Here is a 20,666-nt window from a genome sequence, read left to right on the forward strand (position 1 = left end):
GAACATAAATATTAAATTAAACAAGTTCCAAATGATATGCAGCACTATAGGGAGAACATTAAAGAACAAAAGCTGTAAAGACGTCCAGCTCAAATTCTATAATGTAATGGCTGTCCCTAAGCTGCTTAATGGAATGAGTCATGGATAATAGAGGGAGAGGGAATAAAATTTCTAAGATCTGTGAAAAGATGTTCTAAAGAAGACCGATTTATAAATAAAGAGACCAGAGAAGTGTTGGAAATATGCAACCTAAATGATAAAATACAGCTTCATAAAAAGTGGAAAGATTATCTGGACCATATGAGTGAAAGAAGACTGCCAAAAATTGCAAGTAGGTATAAGCCAGTCGGAGAAAGGAGTGTGGGAAGCCCAAGGAAAGATAAGAATAAATTATGTGAAACCAGGATAGGTTACGAAGGCCTGATCCTTGTTGGGAAGAAGAAGAAGAGAAGAAGAAAACGCTGAGAAAGGAGACTTACGTTCAGTACTCTGCTGCCCAGTGATTGAGAAGCTGTCATCAACGTATCCAATATTCTTCAACTGAACCATCAACTGGATGAAGTCCTTCCTAATGACGCCAGTCTTCTCTCGATGTTTGACTGTGTCATCAACGACGCGTGTAAAGTACTCTGTGATGTCCTTTGGTGTGAAGGGTATTGGCAGCAGGTTGCGCAGTTTGGGATTAGAGAATCCCAGAGCCTGAGTCAGGTAAGAACGGACAGATGGCTTGAAGAAGCGCCTGCCCCATTGCCGGAACTCCGCCTCGGGGTTGTGCTGGCTGTCAACGTCGATGCCGAAGGCGCAGGAAGCAATGACGTCGGTGGAGTAGCGGGCAATCAGCTCGCGGACTTCCACAACACTGCCCGCAGGTGTGACGTCAGCCAGAACCCGCGCGCATTCGAGCACTATGCCGAACATGGCGCGCATTTTTCCCGGTGTGAACGTGGGCGTCAGCTTCTGGCGCAGAGCCTTCCACTTGGTTCCTCCGAGGAAGAAGAGGTGCGCCATCAAGTGATCTGTCTCCTCATCTACATAGATGCCCCGGTCGGGAAAGTAGTTGAAATCCCTTACTATGATCGTTTTGATCAGCTCTGGATCCCTCACAACAAGAAGAGGGTTGTTTAATGAGTAAATACCCACGACGTCCTTCCCTTCTGTTGCAAAATAAACGTCTTTCATATCTTCACCCGGACATTTCCTCATTAGTGCCGTGTTCCAGCCATTTCCTAGTGGAAAAGACGGCTCCAAGTATGGCAGACCCTTCTTTTTCCAGTAGGTGTAATTGATTTTGAAGGTAACGTACAGTACCGCAAAAACTGTTGACAGTACAGCCAACATTTCAGTCACCCATGAATCGAAGAAGATAGCCATTTTGGTTCCTATGGAGAAGAAAAAATGGATTAGAACATTAATATGATTGGATTATATGCATTACAATATTTACTATTTACATGACTTTGTGTTGCTCAAGCAACTGACCGCCACATTTATGTAAAATAGTAAAGCTGACTGTTAACTGTATTTCAGTGACTGTATTAGTTTATTGGTTTACATTCAGAATCTATATAAATAAAAATGTAAATGTTTGTTATTCCAGAATAGTGTATCCCCAAAAGTTCTAGACCGATTGCAAAGAAATTTTGACACAACGTTGCTTTCAAATACAGAAGTGTTTCTGGGTACCTATTTCTTTAATATATGGCATACAATAATGGTGTATCTTTGTGAGACTTTTTGTAAAAATGCATTCCTGTTATTAAATTTACATACGTTTACATACATACTTTGCGACAGTGAAAACTGAAAATAATGCAGTGGATCTCAATCTCTTCTTGCACAGTCTGATGGGCATAATTTGTCTAAAAGTAGTATCGAAAATCCGTCATTCAATGAGCGTTAGAACAGCTTAGTTTTCTACATTCATATACGCGCATATATATATATATATATATATATATATATATATATATATTATCTTATGAAATTATTTCGTTAATTACAGTATAAACTCTCGGATAATGACTTGGAAATGAACAAATCCGTTCGAACTAGTCACAATTAACTTACACGTTAATGTGTCTAAGCAAGTTAATGAAATGGTAAGACTAAATAAATGTTGCTAATTCTTCTGCCAACGCAGTGTTGGAATTCCATATCAGCAGCATTCTCTTGTTAAAGAGAGCCACATGTACCAGCACTACTCTGTTTCAGAGAGATTTTCTTTTCGGCCATCTTACATAATAAATTTCCTATTCAGGATATTTCTTTTAACTTTACCGTTTTGCATTCACTTATTATTATATTTGTCGAGTCAACATTCTTTTTCTGATATTTTTTTACCTCCTTTATGCTATTCTCTGTCACGTAGGCAGCCCATTGTGTTAAAACGTTCTGAATCATCCTTTTTTATTACTTCAAGGTTTATGTAATTTGTGAACTTAAGCACTGGCATTTTTTTACGTAGCACTGTTATTCCTGGTCTGAAATATTACTTTTACTGTCTCAATTATTTCTTCAAATAGGAATATTCCTCCTTTATTACCTTCCTTTTTATATTCTTTATTTAGCGTAGCGTTTTCCCATGGATCTGTTACTCCACCCTGTCCTTCTTAGAATTTAGAAGATATTACAATGCCTGATACCTTTTCTGGATCGACAGTTACAAAGAAGTTCTTTTATTTTTCTTCATTACATTTTCCATTAAGAAGCACAACATTAGAATTGTTTCCGCGGTGCCACTACCTTTTTGCAAAGCAAAAACCTATTAGAATTTTGCGTGTGGAAAACCCTCCAAGATCCGCACATAAACTTGCTACAAGTTTTCTCGCAAATGCCGCTGGCATCTGCATTAAAACAGCATAGAAAAACCTCTGTTCTGCACTATGGATAACTGTGTTATGACGTAAATACACTGCTCGGGGTTGCCGCCGGATCGTACTGTGTAAAACGCACAACATTTCATTGATGCAACAGCTCGACATATTCAGGTCGTTGTTGCTGCAACAACCACCGTCTGAAGATGTCGAACTGTTGCATCGACGAAATATTGTGCGATTTACTCAATGCGATCGGGCGGGAAACCCGAGCAGTGTATTTGCAACAGATTCGTCTGGAAAGAACGAAAAGTCACATCTGTATTGTGATCTTCGTGATAGAGGGTACTTACGTAGTTTCACTAATTTCCTTAACTTCCGTACATCTATGCCTGCATTTTATTTCTGCTCAAAGAGAGATTGTACATTGCTCTGTTAAAGACTGTTAAACTGTTATTATTATTATTATTATTATTATTATTGTGTATATTATTAAGCTTACATTACGTATTCAAGTTTACAGCGAGAAAGTAGTGTAACACTCATTTTCTCTTGGTACGTTAATCTTCTCATCAATTCCGTAGCATTCTCTTTTATAGCGTACTATCTGTTTACGCCTCACATCACACTTGAAATAGTCTCAGATCTTCGTGTACGCTTTTTAGTGGCGACTGAGACAATGTCTGAGTCAGTGCCAAAGAGGGCTGCACCAACTCCATTGAAAGCTGCACGTGACTGTGCAGAACGTTTGCATCTAGATCTACATCTACATCGGCGCTCCTTAAGCCACCTTATGATGTGTGTTGAAGTGTACCTCTATTATTTTACCCCTTGCCTGATGTGCTTAGGAAGAACGACTGTCGATAAAGTACTGTGTGAGTTCTGATTTTACTGACTCTTTTCGTCTTGGCCGTTACGCCAGACATATATGGGAGGAAGTAGTATGTTGTCCATCTCTTCTCCGAATGTTCGCTCTCTGAATATCCACCGTAGCCTACTCCGTAATACAGAACGCCTCTATTGTAGTGACTGCCACTGGAGATTGTCGAGGATCTGCTAAACGACTTCACGCTTGCTAATCGGTTACATGACGAAAGGCGGCACTCTTCATTGGATCTACTCTGGTTCTTCTGTTAAGTCTCTTTGGCAAGAAAGACGCCAAACTGATGAAAAATACCCAGTACCGAAACAGCATTTCTTTCACGTCGCGTGTGTCTTCTCTTGCATCTATGCTTTTATGAGTCACAAATGATAACAGCATATACGTGTACAGGTTTTTCCATAATAATCGTTCAGTTAAATTCTGTTTGAGAAAGCACAAGCTCTTACACATATGTGTTACTTGATGGTTCTGTTTTCAGCTGAAATGCAATGAATTGAGCGTATGGCATTGTTGGCCGGGAGGCCCCATTCGGGGGAGTTCGGCCACCGTATTGCAAGTCCTCTTCAGTTGACGCCACATCGGCGACTTGCGAGTCAATGATGATGAAGTACACACAACACCCAGTCTCCTGTCGGGAATCGAACCCGGGCACCCTGTGTGGTAGGTGGTAACGCTACCGCTACGCTACGGATGCGGACTGTTTTCAGCTACTCAAAGCTCGTAGGCCAGATAATTTTGACCTATACGCTTCATTTATAATGTTTATTACGGAAAAGGGCCAAAAAAGCGATTTGAAGCCCTACAAAAATACAACAAAAATATTTTTGAAAAAAAACTGTAGACAATCCACTAATCAGTAAGATAATCAGTGACAGAAAAAAGAATACAACTTTCCGAGTCTAGGGTTACATCTGGACAAAGTCTACTGCTTCCATTTCAGTAAAAATATTCCAACAAACGAGGCGGAAGTAAAATACCTGAATGTGAATGCTGTTCTGCCTCACATGAATTTCTATTCAGAAGATTCGTGGAAGGGATCACAACACATTTGTGACGTTCCTACCGATTGCTTACTACACGCACTGTGGCTCATGCTCATGTCATTCGTCATAAAGAGAAACAGCGAAAGTACTGCTGTGGTGACCTGGACTTGCACGGGAACAAATGTGCGGGATGAAGCGCCAAGTTTGTGCAAGTGTTTTTTGAGCCACAAAGAAGTATGACACCACCACGTAAGTTTTCCCAGTCACTTGAGTGTTAACATAAGGCGAAACCTCCCTCGAAATGCGCACTGACGTATTTTGTTTCACTGAAAAAATACTTGATACTCTCCACACAATAATATCACGACGTTGCTCATGCGCGCGCTTGTGTGTGTGTGTGTGTGTGTGTGTGTGTGTGTTTGAATTTTTGCGGACAGTATTAACTTGGGAGAAAATTTGGCTGTCTCTTTTTGACGTGAAACTGCGCCACTAAAATTTAAACAACGAAATTAAACATATTTACATCATAAAACACATAAAAACTTTTACGATATATACTCAGTGACTCACAATCAAGAATTAATTATCATACAAACAGAAAGGTCTGTAATAGGAAAAGCTATAGCTGTCTAAAATAAAAAAAAATATTTGTCTAGTTAGACAAAAGACTACGTAAACTGGATTGCAGTTTTATGACGTCCCATTTTGCTTAACCGGCTGGGTGGTGACAAAGTTATTCTACAACAAATATACTTCAAAGACGTATAAGTATCAGTTTAGTGGAGCATGATGTATGAGAATTCCATGGCAGTTGACCCAAAGTAAAGAAAGAATTACCATTCTAACCCACTGCTGCTACATATGACACCTGAGCTGAATTTTGAAAAGTTTGTAGTCTGTTTTTACAAATCAGACACGAGCAAACGATTAACGACATTATTTTCCGCGAGAATTTAACTACAATTTATTAATCAAACTGAAGAATAACGAACGTAATCTACAGAACTTGGTACTGGCCAATATGAACTGCGTCTCTTGGTTTAATGTCTGCACCACAAACCACCCAAGACGTTTCCCGGGAAGTGTAACCGCCTGCTTTATTGGTATCACATTATATATGTGGATACTCATAATCACACATCACTCAATATTCTCCGGCTGGCTATAGGTCTGTCAGCAGTAAATAAACAATTTAGGTGCTTATTCCTGCTGAATCAACACTCTGCGACCGTAAATGTCATACAACTTCCAAAAAATTTGACTGAATAGGCCCTATACGCCGCACAGTGGATAATTATTTCACATTTTTATGAAGCTGATGAAGAATAATACGTAAACAATTGCATAGCGAACGTGATTGACGCATATCTTTAGCGCAGCAAAAACTGGAATGTTGTTGTTGTTGTGGTCTTCAGTCCTGAGACAGGTTTGATGCAGCTCTCCATGCTACTCTATCCTGTGGAAGCTTCTTTTGTGATCCCTTGATGTCTCAGAACATGTCCTACCGACCGATCCCTTCTTCTAGTCAAGTTGTGCCACAAGCTCCTCTTCTCCCCAATTCTATTCAATACCTCCTCATTAGTTATGTGATCTACCCATCTAATCTTCAGCATTCTTCTGTAGCACCACATTTCGAAACTTCTATTCTCTTCTTGTCTAAACTATTTATCGTCCACGTTTCACTTCCATACATGGCTACACTCCATACAAATACTTTCAGAAACGACTTCCTGTCACTTAAACCTATACTCAATGTTAACAAATTTCTCTTCTTCAGAAATGCTTTCCTTGCCATTGCCAGTCTACATTTTATATCCTCTCTACTTCGACCATCATCAGTTATTTTGCTCTTCAAATAGCAAAACTCCTTTACTACTTTAAGTGTCTCATTTCCTAATCTAATTCCCTCAGCATCACCCGACTTAATTCGACTACATTCCATTGTCTTCGTTTTGCTTTTGTTGATGTTCATCTTATAACCTCCTTTCAAGACACTGTCCATTCCTTTCAACTGCTCTTCCAAGTCCTTTGCTGTTTCTGACAGAATTACAATGCCATCGGTGAACCTCAAAGTTTTCATTTCTTCTCCATGGATTTTAATACCAACTCCGAAGTTTTCTTTTGTTTCCTTTACTGCTTGCTCAATATACAGATTGAATAACATCGAGGATAGGCTACAACCCTGTCTCACTCCCTTCCCAACCACTGCTCCCCTTTCATGCCACTCGACTCTTATAACTGCCATCTAGTTTCTGTACAAATTGTAAATAACCTTTCGCTCCCTGTATTTTATCCCTGCCACCTTCAGAATTTGAAAGAGAGTATTCCCGTCAACATTGTCTAAAGCTTACTCTAAGTCTACAAATGCTAGAAACATAGGTTTGCCTTTCCTTAATCTTTCTTCTAAGATAAGTCGTAGGGTCAGTATTGCCTCACGTGTACCAACATTTCTACGGAATCCAAACTGGTCTTCCCCGAGGTCGCTTCTACCCGTTTTTCCATTCGTCTATAAAGAATTCGCGTTAGTATTTTGCAGCTGTGACTTATTAAACTGATAGTTCGGTAATTTTCATATCTGTCAACACCTGCTTTCTTTGGGATTGGAATTATTATATTCTTCTCGAAGTCTGAGGGTATTTCGCCTGTCTCATACATCTGGCTCACCAGATGGTAGAGTTTTTTCAGGACTGGAATAAGTAGATAAATTTTAAAAAAATAACGTAAATCAGTAACTTTTAGTGACTAACACGCGGAGCCGTTCATTTGGAAACACTGTCACACGGTTAATAACCGATATTCTTCGCAGTAAAAAGTTGGCAGGTGGGGCAGTATAGGAACCACTCTAGGCGCGCAGTCCGGAACCGCGCGACTGCTACGGTCGCAGGTTCGAATCCTGGCTCGGGCATGGATGTGTGTGATGTCCTTAGGTTATTTAGGTTTAAGTAGTTCTAAGTTCTAGGGGACTGATGACCACAGTAGTTAAGTCCCATAGTGCTCAGAGCTATTTTTTTAGGAACCGCTTATGAAATGCATTTCAGCAGTGTAAGCAAATAAATTTGAGCGCATTCAGAAAACAACAAGCGAGTTTGCATACACTAGACGGTGAACAGCAAGCCCTGGGCAAAGCCTAGTGTCGACGTCCACGAAGACGTAACGTTCCAGCACTGAAGCAAAATTTCTCTAGTTAATTCCGAAGTACAACGGTGCCCATAAGCTACGAACGAAAACAAAGAGAGCGGGCAATAGATTCGGAGTTCCACGTAACTACGATTAATATTATCCCGTGCCCAGTGCCAGTAAAATGTTGTAGCCACTAGGTAGCTGTATAATGAACGCAGGAACGCATGATAGGACAGTTACTACCTGTCTTGTCAGTTCGTAAAGCATTTGTTATGCGGAAGAGAAACCTGGTTTTATACTAGACCCACACTTGGAAATTTTAAATAAAATAAAAATTAAATAACTTTGAGAATATATGCCGTAAATATCGCCATACCACCAGAACTGAATTGCCTCCTGCGTATTGGTATTTCATCACTTGAATATGAGTGCGGTAATTCTCACTAACAGCAAAGATAAATATTTTCATCCCATTTACATAGTCCATTCTGATGAAACGCTACATTTTATGACAAATTTTTAAAGTATGTATGATGGAACACCGTAGCTTCGAATTTTATTCACTAACTGACAGCTTGATTAAATTGTTTAAGCAATGCTCCGATTCCAATTTGATGCAATGGTAATAGAAGTACATGCATACGTATGTTTAGTACAAGCGAAAGAAAACGGGCGAGAGTGCAAACGAGTGGCTCGCAGAATGAAAGATGCTGTGATACCAGGATAGGCCAGTACTTGCCTGTTGCCGGCGCAGTTGCTGTTGGGGACCACTGTGCGATGGATTCTGCACGCAGCTTATATACGCGGCTCAAGGTTCATCTTTCGCGAGTCTCGTTCTCCACGTGACTAAGTACGACATGTGGAGACGCCCGCGCCTCAGCAGCACTTAGTCTTACATCTGGGCGCAGTTCAAGTTCTGCGCACGTGGCTGACAGCGAATGCAAACACCTGTGCTGGCGATTCGCCACGGTTACACCCGCTACTGAACTGCTTTGCGAGGTCCGTTTGGGTGCCTCGTGTGATGTCGCACATCCACATCTGAACTCCTCAAGCCGCCGTACGGTGTATTGGGAGGGTACATGGTTTACTAGCACCATCTTACCCTCTCCTGTTGTGTTTGTAGATGAAGAGCGAGAATACAAAAGAATCTCGTGTGCTACTATGAATTCGCTCGATTTTACTTAATCTCTCCATCAGAAAACGAGACTGCGACTTAATTACAATACTGGCCATTAAAATTGCTACACCAAGAAGAAATGCAGATGATAAACGGGTATTCATTGGACAAATATATTATACTAGAAGTGACATGTGATTACATTTTCACGCAATTTCGGTGCATAGATCCTGAGAAATCAGTACCCAGAACAACCATCTCTGGCCATAATAACGGCCATAATACGCCTGGGCATTGAGTCAAACAGAGCTTGGATGGCGTGTACAGGTACAGCTGCCCATGCAGCTTCAACACGATATCACAGTTCATCAAGAGTAGTGACTGGCCAGGGCAGCAGTCGAACATTTACTGTATCCAGAAAGGCCCGTACAGGACCTGCTGAAATGTAGGGTCTCGCAGGGATCGAATGAAGGGTAGAGCCAGGGGTGGTAACACATCTGAAATATAACGTCCACTGTTCAAAGTGCCGTCAGTGCGAACAAGAGGTGCCCGAGACGTGTAACCAATGGCATCCCACGCCATCACGCCGGGTGATATGCCAATATGGCGATGACGAATACACGCTTTCAATGTCCGTTCACCGCGATGTCGACAAACATGGATGTGACCATCATGATGCTGTAAACAGAGCCTGGATTCATCCGAAAAAACATTGTTTTGCAATTCGTGCAACCAGGTTCGTCGCTGAGTACACCATCGCAGGCGATCCTGTCTGTGATGCAGCGTCAAGGGTAACCGCAGCCATTGTCTCCGAGCTGATAGTCCACGCTGCTGCAAACGTCGTCGAACTGTTCAAATGGTTCAAATGGCTCTGAGCACTATGGGACTTAACATCTGTGGTCGTCAGTCCCCTGTAACTTAGAACTACTTAAACCTAACTAACCTAAGGACATCACACACATCCATGCCCGAGGCAGGATTCGAACCTGCGACCGTAGCAGTCGCGCGGTTCCGGACTGAGCGCCTAGAACTGCTAGACCACCGCGGCCGGCGAAGAACTGTTCGTGCAGATGGTTGTTGTCTTGCAAACGTCCCCATCTGTTGACTCAGGGATCGAGACGTGGCTGCACGATCCGTTACAGCCATACGGATAAGATGCCTGTCATCACTGCTAGTGATATGAGGCCATTCGGATCCAGCACGGCGTCCCGTATTACCATCCTGAACCCACCGATTCCATATTCTGCTAACAGTCATTGGATCTCGACCAACGCGAGCAGCAATGTCGCGATACAATAAACGGCAATCGCGATAGGCTACAATCCGACCTTTATCAAAGTCGGAAACGTGATGGTACGCATTTTTCCTCCTTACATGAGGCATCACAACAACGTTTCACCAGGCAACGCCGGACAACTGCTGTTTGTGTATGAGAAATCGGTTAGAAACTTTCCTCATGCCAGCATGTTGTAGGTGTCGCCACCGACGTCATCGTTGTGTGAATGCTCTGAAAAGCTAATCATTTGCGTATCACAGCATCTTCTTCCTGTCCGTTAAATTTCGTGTCTGTAGCACGTCATTTTTGTAGGTGTCGCCACCGACGTCATCGTTGTGTGAATGCTCTGAAAAGCTAATCATTTGCGTATCACAGCATCTTCTTCCTGTCCGTTAAATTTCGTGTCTGTAGCACGTCATTTTCCTGGTGTAGAAATTTTAATGGCCAGTAGTGTATAAGACCTGGGTGGGCTTTTGTAGAACTTCGTTAGAAAAGTTAAATGCTGGAAAGGGGTGTTTCAGACATTCGCCAGGTAAGTAGAGGAAACGAATCGAAAATCTTTGCCAGAACCACGGACTGGCCTTTGAAAATAGGTTTTTTTCTTTTTTTTACTCTTCTCATTCTCCAGTCCTAGAGGTGGAGTGGGCTGTTCGATATTAAAGAATCGCCATTATATTCAGCCAGCTATCATCAAATAAGCTGATAGTGCGACAAATAGGGAATCCCAATTGAGAATAAATGGGAGGGCGCTTACCAGTTCCGGCACGCGCCTTACAACCAAGCGAAACCTCACGAAGACCTTGGTCGGAACCGGGGGATCGGAACTTCCCGATGAGGCAGAGACCTGAAGCTTTCATCATAGATCAGAAGAGGGCGACAGTGTAAGATTAATTCGCTTTTTTTTGTCTGGTGTAGGGCGGAGGGCGCTTTGTTCTCCTGTCCGGTCTAATGTTCAGTACACATCATTTTTAAACTAACTATCGGTTTAGCTACAGACTTAAAACTTTCAACATGGCTTGGAAGCGGATGCAAAGCTATATTAATTCGATTTCTTGTCTGGTGTGTAGCGGAAGGTGCTTTATTTTCAGCAAATCAAATTCAAAACCTTCTGCTGCATTCTGTCAATTTCAGTAAAGTATTGAGCAAGTAAAGGAGACATATTTTCAGCCTTGTGTTTCGATGCGCCAGTGCCTACGTTGTTAAACGAAACTTCTTTCAATTGCTTTATGCATTCCGACATGGAGTGTGGCGCGAGAATATTTTTAACGATCCCTGTAGCACTGGTCCTAGCTGCAGACTGGTTTGTGGTGACTTTGGAGTCAGGATACATTGCATAATTCATTTTCACGGTACAGTCAAGAGAAATGAAGTACTGATGGTTCAAATGGCTCTGAGCACTATGGCACTCAACTTCTGAGGTCATTAGTCCCCTGTAACTTAGAACTACTTAAACCTAACTAACCTAAGGACATCACACACATCCATGCCCGAGGCAGGATTCGAACCTGCGACCGTAGCGGTCTCGCGGTTCCAGACTGCAGCGCCTAGAACCGCACGGCCACTTCGGCGGGGGAAGGACTGATGATGCTTGACAACGTTATAAGCTGTTGTTAGTTCTGCAACAGCAGTGAACAATTCTTCGTGGGTATCATGAATGTAGAAATAGGCTTTGATGTCGACGCTATCGCCCGTATATTGGTATGATTCTTAATAGAAATGTGATGCCCCACATTTGGCATACCGCAGCGAGTTTCTGAGATGAAACTGCTACAAATCTCACACAACATTCCCCATTGCCGTAAGTCCTTTCTTGACGAAAGGTCATTTTTGTGAATCATCCGAGAAGTGACATTTTCTCTTTCCATCCTCAGAGGTTTCCGTAAGGTATGATAAGTTTATTGGTCGGTGAACAGTCGATAGTAACACTTTAGTAATTGAAGTACACATCGCTATACAATTCACGTCCAATATACCCGCAGCAAACACTTCAGACATTACTTACCAACTTGCAGACGTTGATCGTATTACATTTTTTAAAAAACCGACTTATCAAATCGCTTTTCAAATGGGAACTGCCAGACTTTTCCGCGTGGCGCTGCTACTAGAGAAGTCCGATATTTTCTCGAATGATTGCCCTAGATCTAGAGGGTGCTTGCATCGTCGACACAGGGTACGCAACAACCAAGACCATCTATGAGACGACCATGTCAGCGTAAACTTATTGACAAATAAAACTAGCTGAGGCAGCAGTTACAGCCGGCCGCGGTGGCCGAGCGGTTCTAGGCGCTTCAGTCCGGAACCGCGCGACTGCTACGGTCGCAGGTTTGAATCCTGGCTCGGGCATGGATGTGTGTGATGTCCTTAGGTTAGTTAGGTTTAAGTAGTTCTAAGTTCTAGGGGACTGATGACCTCAGCTGTTGAGTCCTGTAGTGCTCAGAGCCATTTGAGCGCATTTACATGTTTCACTAACATAAGGCATTGCTTCGGTACTTGAGCCAATCTCTTAACAGTATTTTGCAAAATCGGGACAAAACTTAGTCTTGTCGGAATGTTGGAACAAGAAGGTCCATAACGCTGACGGTTGCAATTTATCGGGACGGGTGGCAACTCCAATGGGGCATAATCGTCTTTCGTTGATGTCGTTGTCCCAGTGTGCATATATCTTGTGTGAGTGTGTGTGTTTTATTGAAAGAGTGCAGTGTTGTCAACGAAATTTCAATTCATACTGTAGTCAATAAGTAGCATTTTTGCATAGTAATTCAACTGCGAACAATAACAGTAACCACTGAGAAAAACACATGCAGCATGCTCGTAGATAGAAGAAGTTAACTGTTTCTTGATTTATATTGAAACATGATCTTGAGGAATTTCAAGTATAAGGTTTTACGCTGGAAACAGAGCCATTCGAACATCGTCTTCTAACACGTAAGATGGCGCAGTGATTAGCACACTCGACTCGCATTCTGTGCGACGCCGCTTCAAATCCGCCTCAAGTCACCCCGATTAAATTTTTGCGTGATGTCCCGAAATCGCACCAGTCAAATGCCGAGATGGCTCCGTTGAAAAGGGCACGGCTGATTTTCTTCCCCATCCTTCCGTAATCCTAACTTGTGCTCCGTCTCTAATGACAGCACTGTCGACAGGATGTTAATCTATGATTTTCCATTTTTTTTTAAGTAGCATCTCCCAGTGGAGTACGTTGGACAATTATGTGTCGGCCTCTGCGACTAAACAAACTCGTCATAACATAAGTTTGGAAGGTGGAAGACGAGCTACTGGCAGAATTGAAGCTGTGGGGACGGGTCGTGGGTCGTGCTTCGGTAGCTCGGAAGGTAGAGCACTTGCCCGTGAAAGGCAAAGGTCCCGAGTTCGAGACTCGGGCCTGCACACAGTTTTAATCTGCCAGGAAGTTTCATATCAGCGCACACTCCGCTGCAGAGTGAAAATCTCATTCTGGAAACATCCCCCAGGCTGTGGCTAAGCCCTGTCTCCACAATATCCTTCCTTTCAGGAGTGCAAGTTCAAGGTTCGCAGAAGAGCTCCTGTGAAGTTTGGAAGGTAGGTGACGAGGTACTGGCAGAATTGAAGCTGTAGGCATGGATTGTGAGTCGTGCTTGGGTAGCTCCGATGGTAGAGCACTTGCCCACGAAAGGCAAAGGTCCCGAGTTCAAGTCTCGGTCCGGCAAACAGTTTTAATCTGCCAGGAAGTTTCATATCAGTGTGCACTCCGCTGCAGCGTGAAACATCTCATTCTCTTCATAACATAGCTCGCAGCAGGCCTTTGAATTACGTCTTCCGATAATCCTACCTGGTATGAGCCCCACTGAATAACATTCGCAAATCAGAAGAACGAAGGATCTTTAAGCGACCCTCTTCGTGGATAAATTTACATCCATAGGACTCTTCCGATGAATTATAACCCCGTGTGTGTTTTCTCCACCACTTGATTTAAGTGACCTGTCTACAAGTCTGATCTTCTCATGTTATTATGGGGATATTCAGTCTCCTTCAGCCAGAATCCACAAGCGAATGCATAACACGATAAAAGGAGGATGAATGTTTAATGTACAGAATTTGCCGGCCGCGGTGGCCGAGCGGTTCTAGGCGCTTCAGTCCGGAACCGCGCAACTGCTACGGTCGGAGCTTCGAATCCTGGTTCGGGCATGGATGTGTGTGATGTCCTTAGGTTAGTTAGGTTTAAGTAGTTCTAAGTTCTAGGGGACTGATGACCTCAGAAATTAAGTCCCATAGTGCTCAGAGCCATTTGAACCATTTTTGTACAGATTTAACCTTGTACGTGCACCGTTTGTTACGGTCCTGTGATATCTGTATTTCATTCCCTATTGAAACGTTAATTTAAAATGTAAAACAAGATTAAGAATCGCAAATAGTTGCTAAGTAATGGGCGAACGGCAATAGGTGAAAAAAATCTGTGACAGAGATAAACTGTTGGCGCAACATTACGCATCACATGACAACTGCTTACCACCCGCAAACTAACGAGCTGACTGAACGCCTTAATAAGACCTTGGCCGACATGCTATCAATGTTCGTCAATGTTGAGCGGAGCAACTGGGACGAGGTGCTACATTTCGTGATGTTCGCCTACAACACCGCCAAACATGACACCACAGGATTTACGCCATTTTTCCTGGTGCATGTGCGTGAGGCGACTACGACGATGGACACTGTGTTTTCGTTACATCCTGAAGACGTGGACGACGACTACATCGGCCACGTGTTAACCAGAGCTGAGGAAGCTCGGCAGTTAGCTCGACTCCGCACGCTGCAGGCTCAAGAAAACGATCCCCAAAGGTATGACGCGAGCCACCGCCCTGTTGTCTACCAGCCCGGTGACCTGGTCTGGATCTTCACTCCTGTTCGGAAGGTTGGTCTCTCTGAGAGTTCCTCAGGCGCTACTTTGGACCTTATAAGGTTGTAAGACAATTGTCCGCTGTTATGAAGTTGAAGATTTTGACCCCGACACAAGACAACGAAAGATCAGAGATAAGGTCCATATCCTACGAATTAAGCCCTATAAGGATCCTGCAACCCAGGGTAAATTCGAAGCTCCAGCGACAGTCAACAAGCGGAAAGGTGACGAAGAGCGTAGCGGCAAAAGAAGTTCTAAGAAGATCACCGGCAGGGCGAGAATCAGTCATTGGGAGTATGCAGGACCGATGACTCGTTCTCGGACTAGGACGACGTAACACCGAGACGCTGTTTTCTTAAAGAGGGAGCAATATCGCAGAAGAGGCTGAGGGGCTCCGTGGTGTAGTGGTTATGACACTAAACGGTTGCATGGAGGGATGGGGAATAGGATGTAGGTGGTGACCAGGTAAAGATAGCTACTCAAAGTGGTGGCACTAATGTGCATTTCGTGCAAAACTCACAGGGACTGCACAGTTTTAATTTTTATAATCGGCTCGAGTACATTCTAGAAGTATCCACAACTGTCAAAAATCATTGTACTGGCATGTTCTGTAGCCGTACATATACTGAATGTGTTCTGGTCGGAGGCAGTTGTCTCTGCACTCTTGTACGGGCAAGTGCTGAATAAACCTTCGTTAAGTGAAGTTTGTGTTCGTCATTCATCTAATTACACCTTCTTCTACATGACAGTATTAATACAAGTAGTTGCTTTCTTAGTAGACAGAGAATTTCGAATATTGGTAGTTCTATAAATAGTTCTGCTGGTGTAGGTGAATTTAGATAACGTGTATGGCTTTTTCCAGTAACTGCAAAATTGTACCGTGAGTGAGAAGTGTGTGCTCTGTCGTAGGTTTGTGTGTAGTGGGTTACTGTGTGGCATTTGTTCAAAGTATTTTCATAGAGGCGAATGCCGTGGGGAGCCAGTGAGCAGTTAAGCGAGATCCTTTCCTGGGAATGCAGAATCTGTATTAGAAATAAGTTGCTAGAGGAGCAGGAGTGTAAGATCTGTGCCCTTCAGGTGCAGCTGCAGCGCGCGAAGGAGGAACTAGATAGGTTGAGGAGGGTGAAGGGTGGCAGGGAATGGGAACTGGAAGTTGGCAAGAAGGCAGCTAGGAGGAGTAGATATTCAGATAGTTATACTTTGCGCATATGTGATAGATTTGACCAATTGTCAGTAGCTTCTTGTAGCTGTAGATGCAAGGAACATGCAGCAGTCCTCAGCAGTTTGGAGGCCTAGGTCAGTTCCAAAGTCTAACACAAAGAAGAAGGTTCTGCTGTTGGGTAGTTTGCACAGTACAGGTGTGGGCCAGCAGTTGCAGGAAATGTTGGGGAGTGAGTACCAGGTCACCAGCATTGTGAAGCCTAGTGCAGGGTTGGCTCAGGTGACTGACAGCATAAGGGAGTTATCTAGGAACTTTACAAAGGAGGTTCAGGTATTGATAGTGTGTAGAGCAGGGAGCAGTGTTGACAGGGATGGGGAATAGGATGTAGGTGGTGACCAGGTAAAGATAGCTACTCAAAGTGGTGGCACTAATGTCCATTTCGTGCAACTGTTTCAGCGTCATGATCAGCCTCATCTTAATGTGGCTGGGCGCATTAAAATGGGGCTGGAGAGGGCGCTGATGGCAGAGGGCATGGGTCACCATTCAGCAGTGCCAGTTCAGTCTATCAGTAGATCGGGTTTTCACTAGGCATGATCTCTGCACCTCAATAGGTATGTTAAGGGGAGGTTGGCAAAGCTTATAGGTGACAGTGTAGTGGGTGGTGGTGGAATCACTCATGGAAAAATTCCTGTAGTAGTTGGTGCTAGAGCTGCAACTTTTTTAGGCTGATGTCAGCTGATAGGTATACCTGCTTAAAGTAAGTCCCTCTAACTAAGGGCTCATCAGTATAGAAGGAATTAGCATATTTCATCAAAATATAGGAGGTATTAGAGATAAAGTTAGTGAACTGCTTATAGATGTTGACTCTGAAGTTATTGGTATATCAGAGCACCACTTAAATAATTAGACAATTCAGAAGCTTCCTTTACCACGATACAGATTAGCTGGCTGTTTTTCAAGGAGTTCCTTGTGCAGTGGGGGAGTGGCTATGTACGTAAAAAACAATATTGTGTTTGAGTCCATAGACGTATGACGATTCTGCACTGAACAGATATTTGAATGTTGTGCAGGGACATTTCAATTTAGTGAAACAAAACTTCTAATTGTTATTGTTTATAGGTCCCCTAACTCTGACTTTGGAGCATTTCTGCTCAAACTAGAGAGGGTTCTCGATTTATTTTATAGGAAGTACCAGAAATTAGTTATATGTGGTGACTTCAATATAAATTTTGTATATGATGGTGCAAGAAAAAGGATGTTGGTAGATCTCTTAAATTCATATGACCTGATGTAGACTGTGTTTTTTCCAACTAGGGTGCAGGGGAACTTTAGCACAGCGGTAGATAATATTTTTATTCATTCTTCATTACTGGTTGGGCATTCTGTTAGTAAAAGGGTGAATGGTCTTTCAGACAGTGATGCACAAATTTTAACACTAAAAGCCTTTTGTACTCAAAGAAATGTCAGATATAATTACAAACTGTGTAGGAAAGTTAATCCAACAGCAATCGAGAGCTTTTTAAACCTTGTCAAGGAACAAGAGTGGTAGGATATTTATAGTGCTGATAGCATAGATGATAAATACAATGCTTTCCATAACAGATTTGTAATGCTCTTTGAGAGCTGATTTCCATTAGAACATTCTAAACGGGGTACTAGGAAGCAAAAGGAGGCCTAGGAGGCTGACTAATGAGATAAGGATAACATGTAGAACAAAGTGAGAATTATATAAAAACGTTAGAAGTAGTCACAATCAGGCTGCAGTAGCCCATTACAAACAGAACTGTAAGGTGTTTAAAAATGTTATTTGGAAGGCAAAGAGTATGTGGTATGCAAATAGAATAGCTAATTCACAGGATAAATTAAAACCATATGGTCAGTTGTGAATGGAGTGCCTAGTCAGCAGCACAAGGTCGGCAATATAAAGTCAGTTCATAGTAAAAATATTTCTGCTACTGATAAATCAGATATATGTATAGTATTTAACAATCATTTTCTCAGCATAAAAATATAGTTTCTACAGGGAATCATGAACACTCTTGGCAAATGCCTTTCTGAGATTGATGTCTGAAATACTCCTCTGTTATACAGCCAAGGGCGAGATTGAGTCAATAATTAAATCACTGAAGACTAAGGACTCTCAAGGATATGGTGGAATGTCTAGCAGAATATTAAAGTTCTGTGCTGCACATGTTAGTCCTGTATTTACCCATATTTGTAATTTTTCCTTTAGGAATGGTCAGTTTCCTGAACGATTGAAGTACTCAGTAGTAAAGCCACTTTATAAAAAGGGAGAAAGGGACAACAATTTTAGACCTATTTATATGCCATCAGTGTTTGATAAAGTTATTGAAAGGGCTGTGTATGTAAGGATAATTGATCATTTGGTATCACACGATTTGCTATCAAATGTACAGTTCGGCTTTAGAAGTCGTTTAACAACTGAAAATTCTATATTCTCTTTTCCCTGTGAGGTACTGGATGGTTTAAACAAAAGGTTTCGAACACTAGGCAATTTTTTTTTTAACTACGGCATTTGATTGTGTTGATCACAAAATATTGCTCCAGAAGATGGACCATTACAGAATATGGGGAGTTCACTTCTTACTTTAGCAACAGACAGCAAAAGATGTAATTCACAGTGTTGAGATTGGCTGTGATATAGGGTCTGAATGGTGTACAGTCAAGTGGCGGGTGCCCCAGGGATCAGTGCTTGGGCCACTCCAGTTCTTTATTTACATAAATGATATGTTCTCTGATATTATGGGTAACTCTAAAATATTTCTGCTTGCTGATGACATCAGACTAGTAGTAAATGTTATGTGCAACACAGGTTCGGTTTCAAATAGTGCAGTTCATGACCTAAGCTCATGGCTTGTAGAAAATAAACTAACGCTAAATCACGGTAAGACTCAGTTTTTACGCTTTCTAACACATAATTTAACAAAACCTGACATTTTAATTTCACAGAATGGGCAAACGATTAGTGAAACTGAACAGTTCAAATTTCTAGGTATTCCGATAGTAAACTGTCATGTAATGTCCATGTTCAGGATCTTGTCAAAGACTTAATGCAGCCATTTTTACTATTCGAACGGTATCTGAAGTGACTGATTGTTCGACACGAAAATTAGTCTAATTTACTTACTTTCATTCGCTTTTCTCATATGGTATTATATTTTGCGATAACTCTTCCCATTATAAAAGGATATTTTTTACTCAGAAACGGACGGTTCGGGAAATAAGTGGTGTAAGTTCACGAACCTCTTGTCTACCCCTGTTCAAGAGTCTGGGTATTTTGATATTGGCCTCTCAATATGTATAATCCTTACTGTCATTTCCTGTTAACAGTATTAGCTTCATCCCAAGAATAACCCTTTTGGTCATGAATTATTTTTTTCCCGAAAAAAAAAAATCATGGCTTTGCCATCCAGTCCTTCGAATTAAATTATGATCTTTCAGATGTATAAAATATTCTGAGGAGCCTCTCTGGGGGGGGGGGGGGGGGGGGGGATACACCGCGTCCCCAAATGAGGACATTGTGTCCTAGTGGGTGCAGTATAAGTCGAAAACTCAAAGCTTTTTATTTGATTTTTATTTCACCAAAATATGTAAATTACTCAAAGCTTACTTAATGGTTATATACATAAAGTATGGTTTTGCCCTTGTGAAGAATGATAATCAAAGAAACTTTTTTTCTATCCAGACATAAGTGAAGGTTACATTTTACACAATAAAATTTGGTTTTCACCTTGCAACCCGGTTCCTTGCACCTGCCAAGCGATGTTTTGTCACTGACCACAGGAAGATGCTCAGCGTTGTCCAAACGAACGTCAGCTTTGGGGCGCACTTCCACATTGACTCGGTCTGAAGTACTTGGAGATAGCATTGGACTCTCACTAGTGGGACACCCCTTTTTCCTGGCAGTTGGCCTATCTTTGACCACACTTGCCCTAAAGTGAAGCAAATCAAGTGTCTTATTTTTAGAAATACCTAATTCTGATGCGTTTTTCTTGTACTCAGTCCATGCATTTACACATGCAACATCAACTGCATAAACAAACATGACTGTCGAAAATCGTGTTCGGTTTCAAAAGCAGCTAACTTCTTGAATGAGATTTTCACTCTGCAGTGGAGTGTGCGCTCACAATCTTCCTTCCACCAGTACCTCGTCGCCTACGTTCCAAACTTCACAGAAGTTCTCCTGCGAAACTCACAGTACTAGCACTACTGGAAGAAAGTGCATCCCTGTCTTCCACCTTTTCTAAATGAGCACTTCGTTTTTGGTCGTCCACTCTTATTATTTCCTCTTGGCTTTTGTACATGTTGTATATTACCCGTCTCTCCCTATAGCTTATCCCAGTTTTTCTCAAAATTTCGAACATCTTGCACCATTTTACACTGTCGAACCCTTTTTTCAGGTCGACGAATCCTATGAA

At 42.2% G+C, this 20,666-nt stretch overlaps 1 protein-coding gene across 1 annotated transcript in view; it reads right to left on the minus strand.

The window, feature by feature from the left end:
* Window positions 1-20,666, minus strand: part of LOC124799009 (cytochrome P450 6k1-like) — a 107,125-nt gene that overhangs the window by 51,377 nt on the left and 35,082 nt on the right. The window contains exon 2 of the mRNA XM_047262546.1: window positions 480-1,379. Within this exon, the coding sequence (XP_047118502.1) occupies window positions 480-1,379 (900 nt within the window). The remainder of the gene's footprint in view (window positions 1-479; window positions 1,380-20,666) is intronic.

This window comes from Schistocerca piceifrons, chromosome 5 (assembly GCF_021461385.2).
Source record: "Schistocerca piceifrons isolate TAMUIC-IGC-003096 chromosome 5, iqSchPice1.1, whole genome shotgun sequence".
NCBI classification, from domain to species: domain Eukaryota; kingdom Metazoa; phylum Arthropoda; class Insecta; order Orthoptera; family Acrididae; genus Schistocerca; species Schistocerca piceifrons.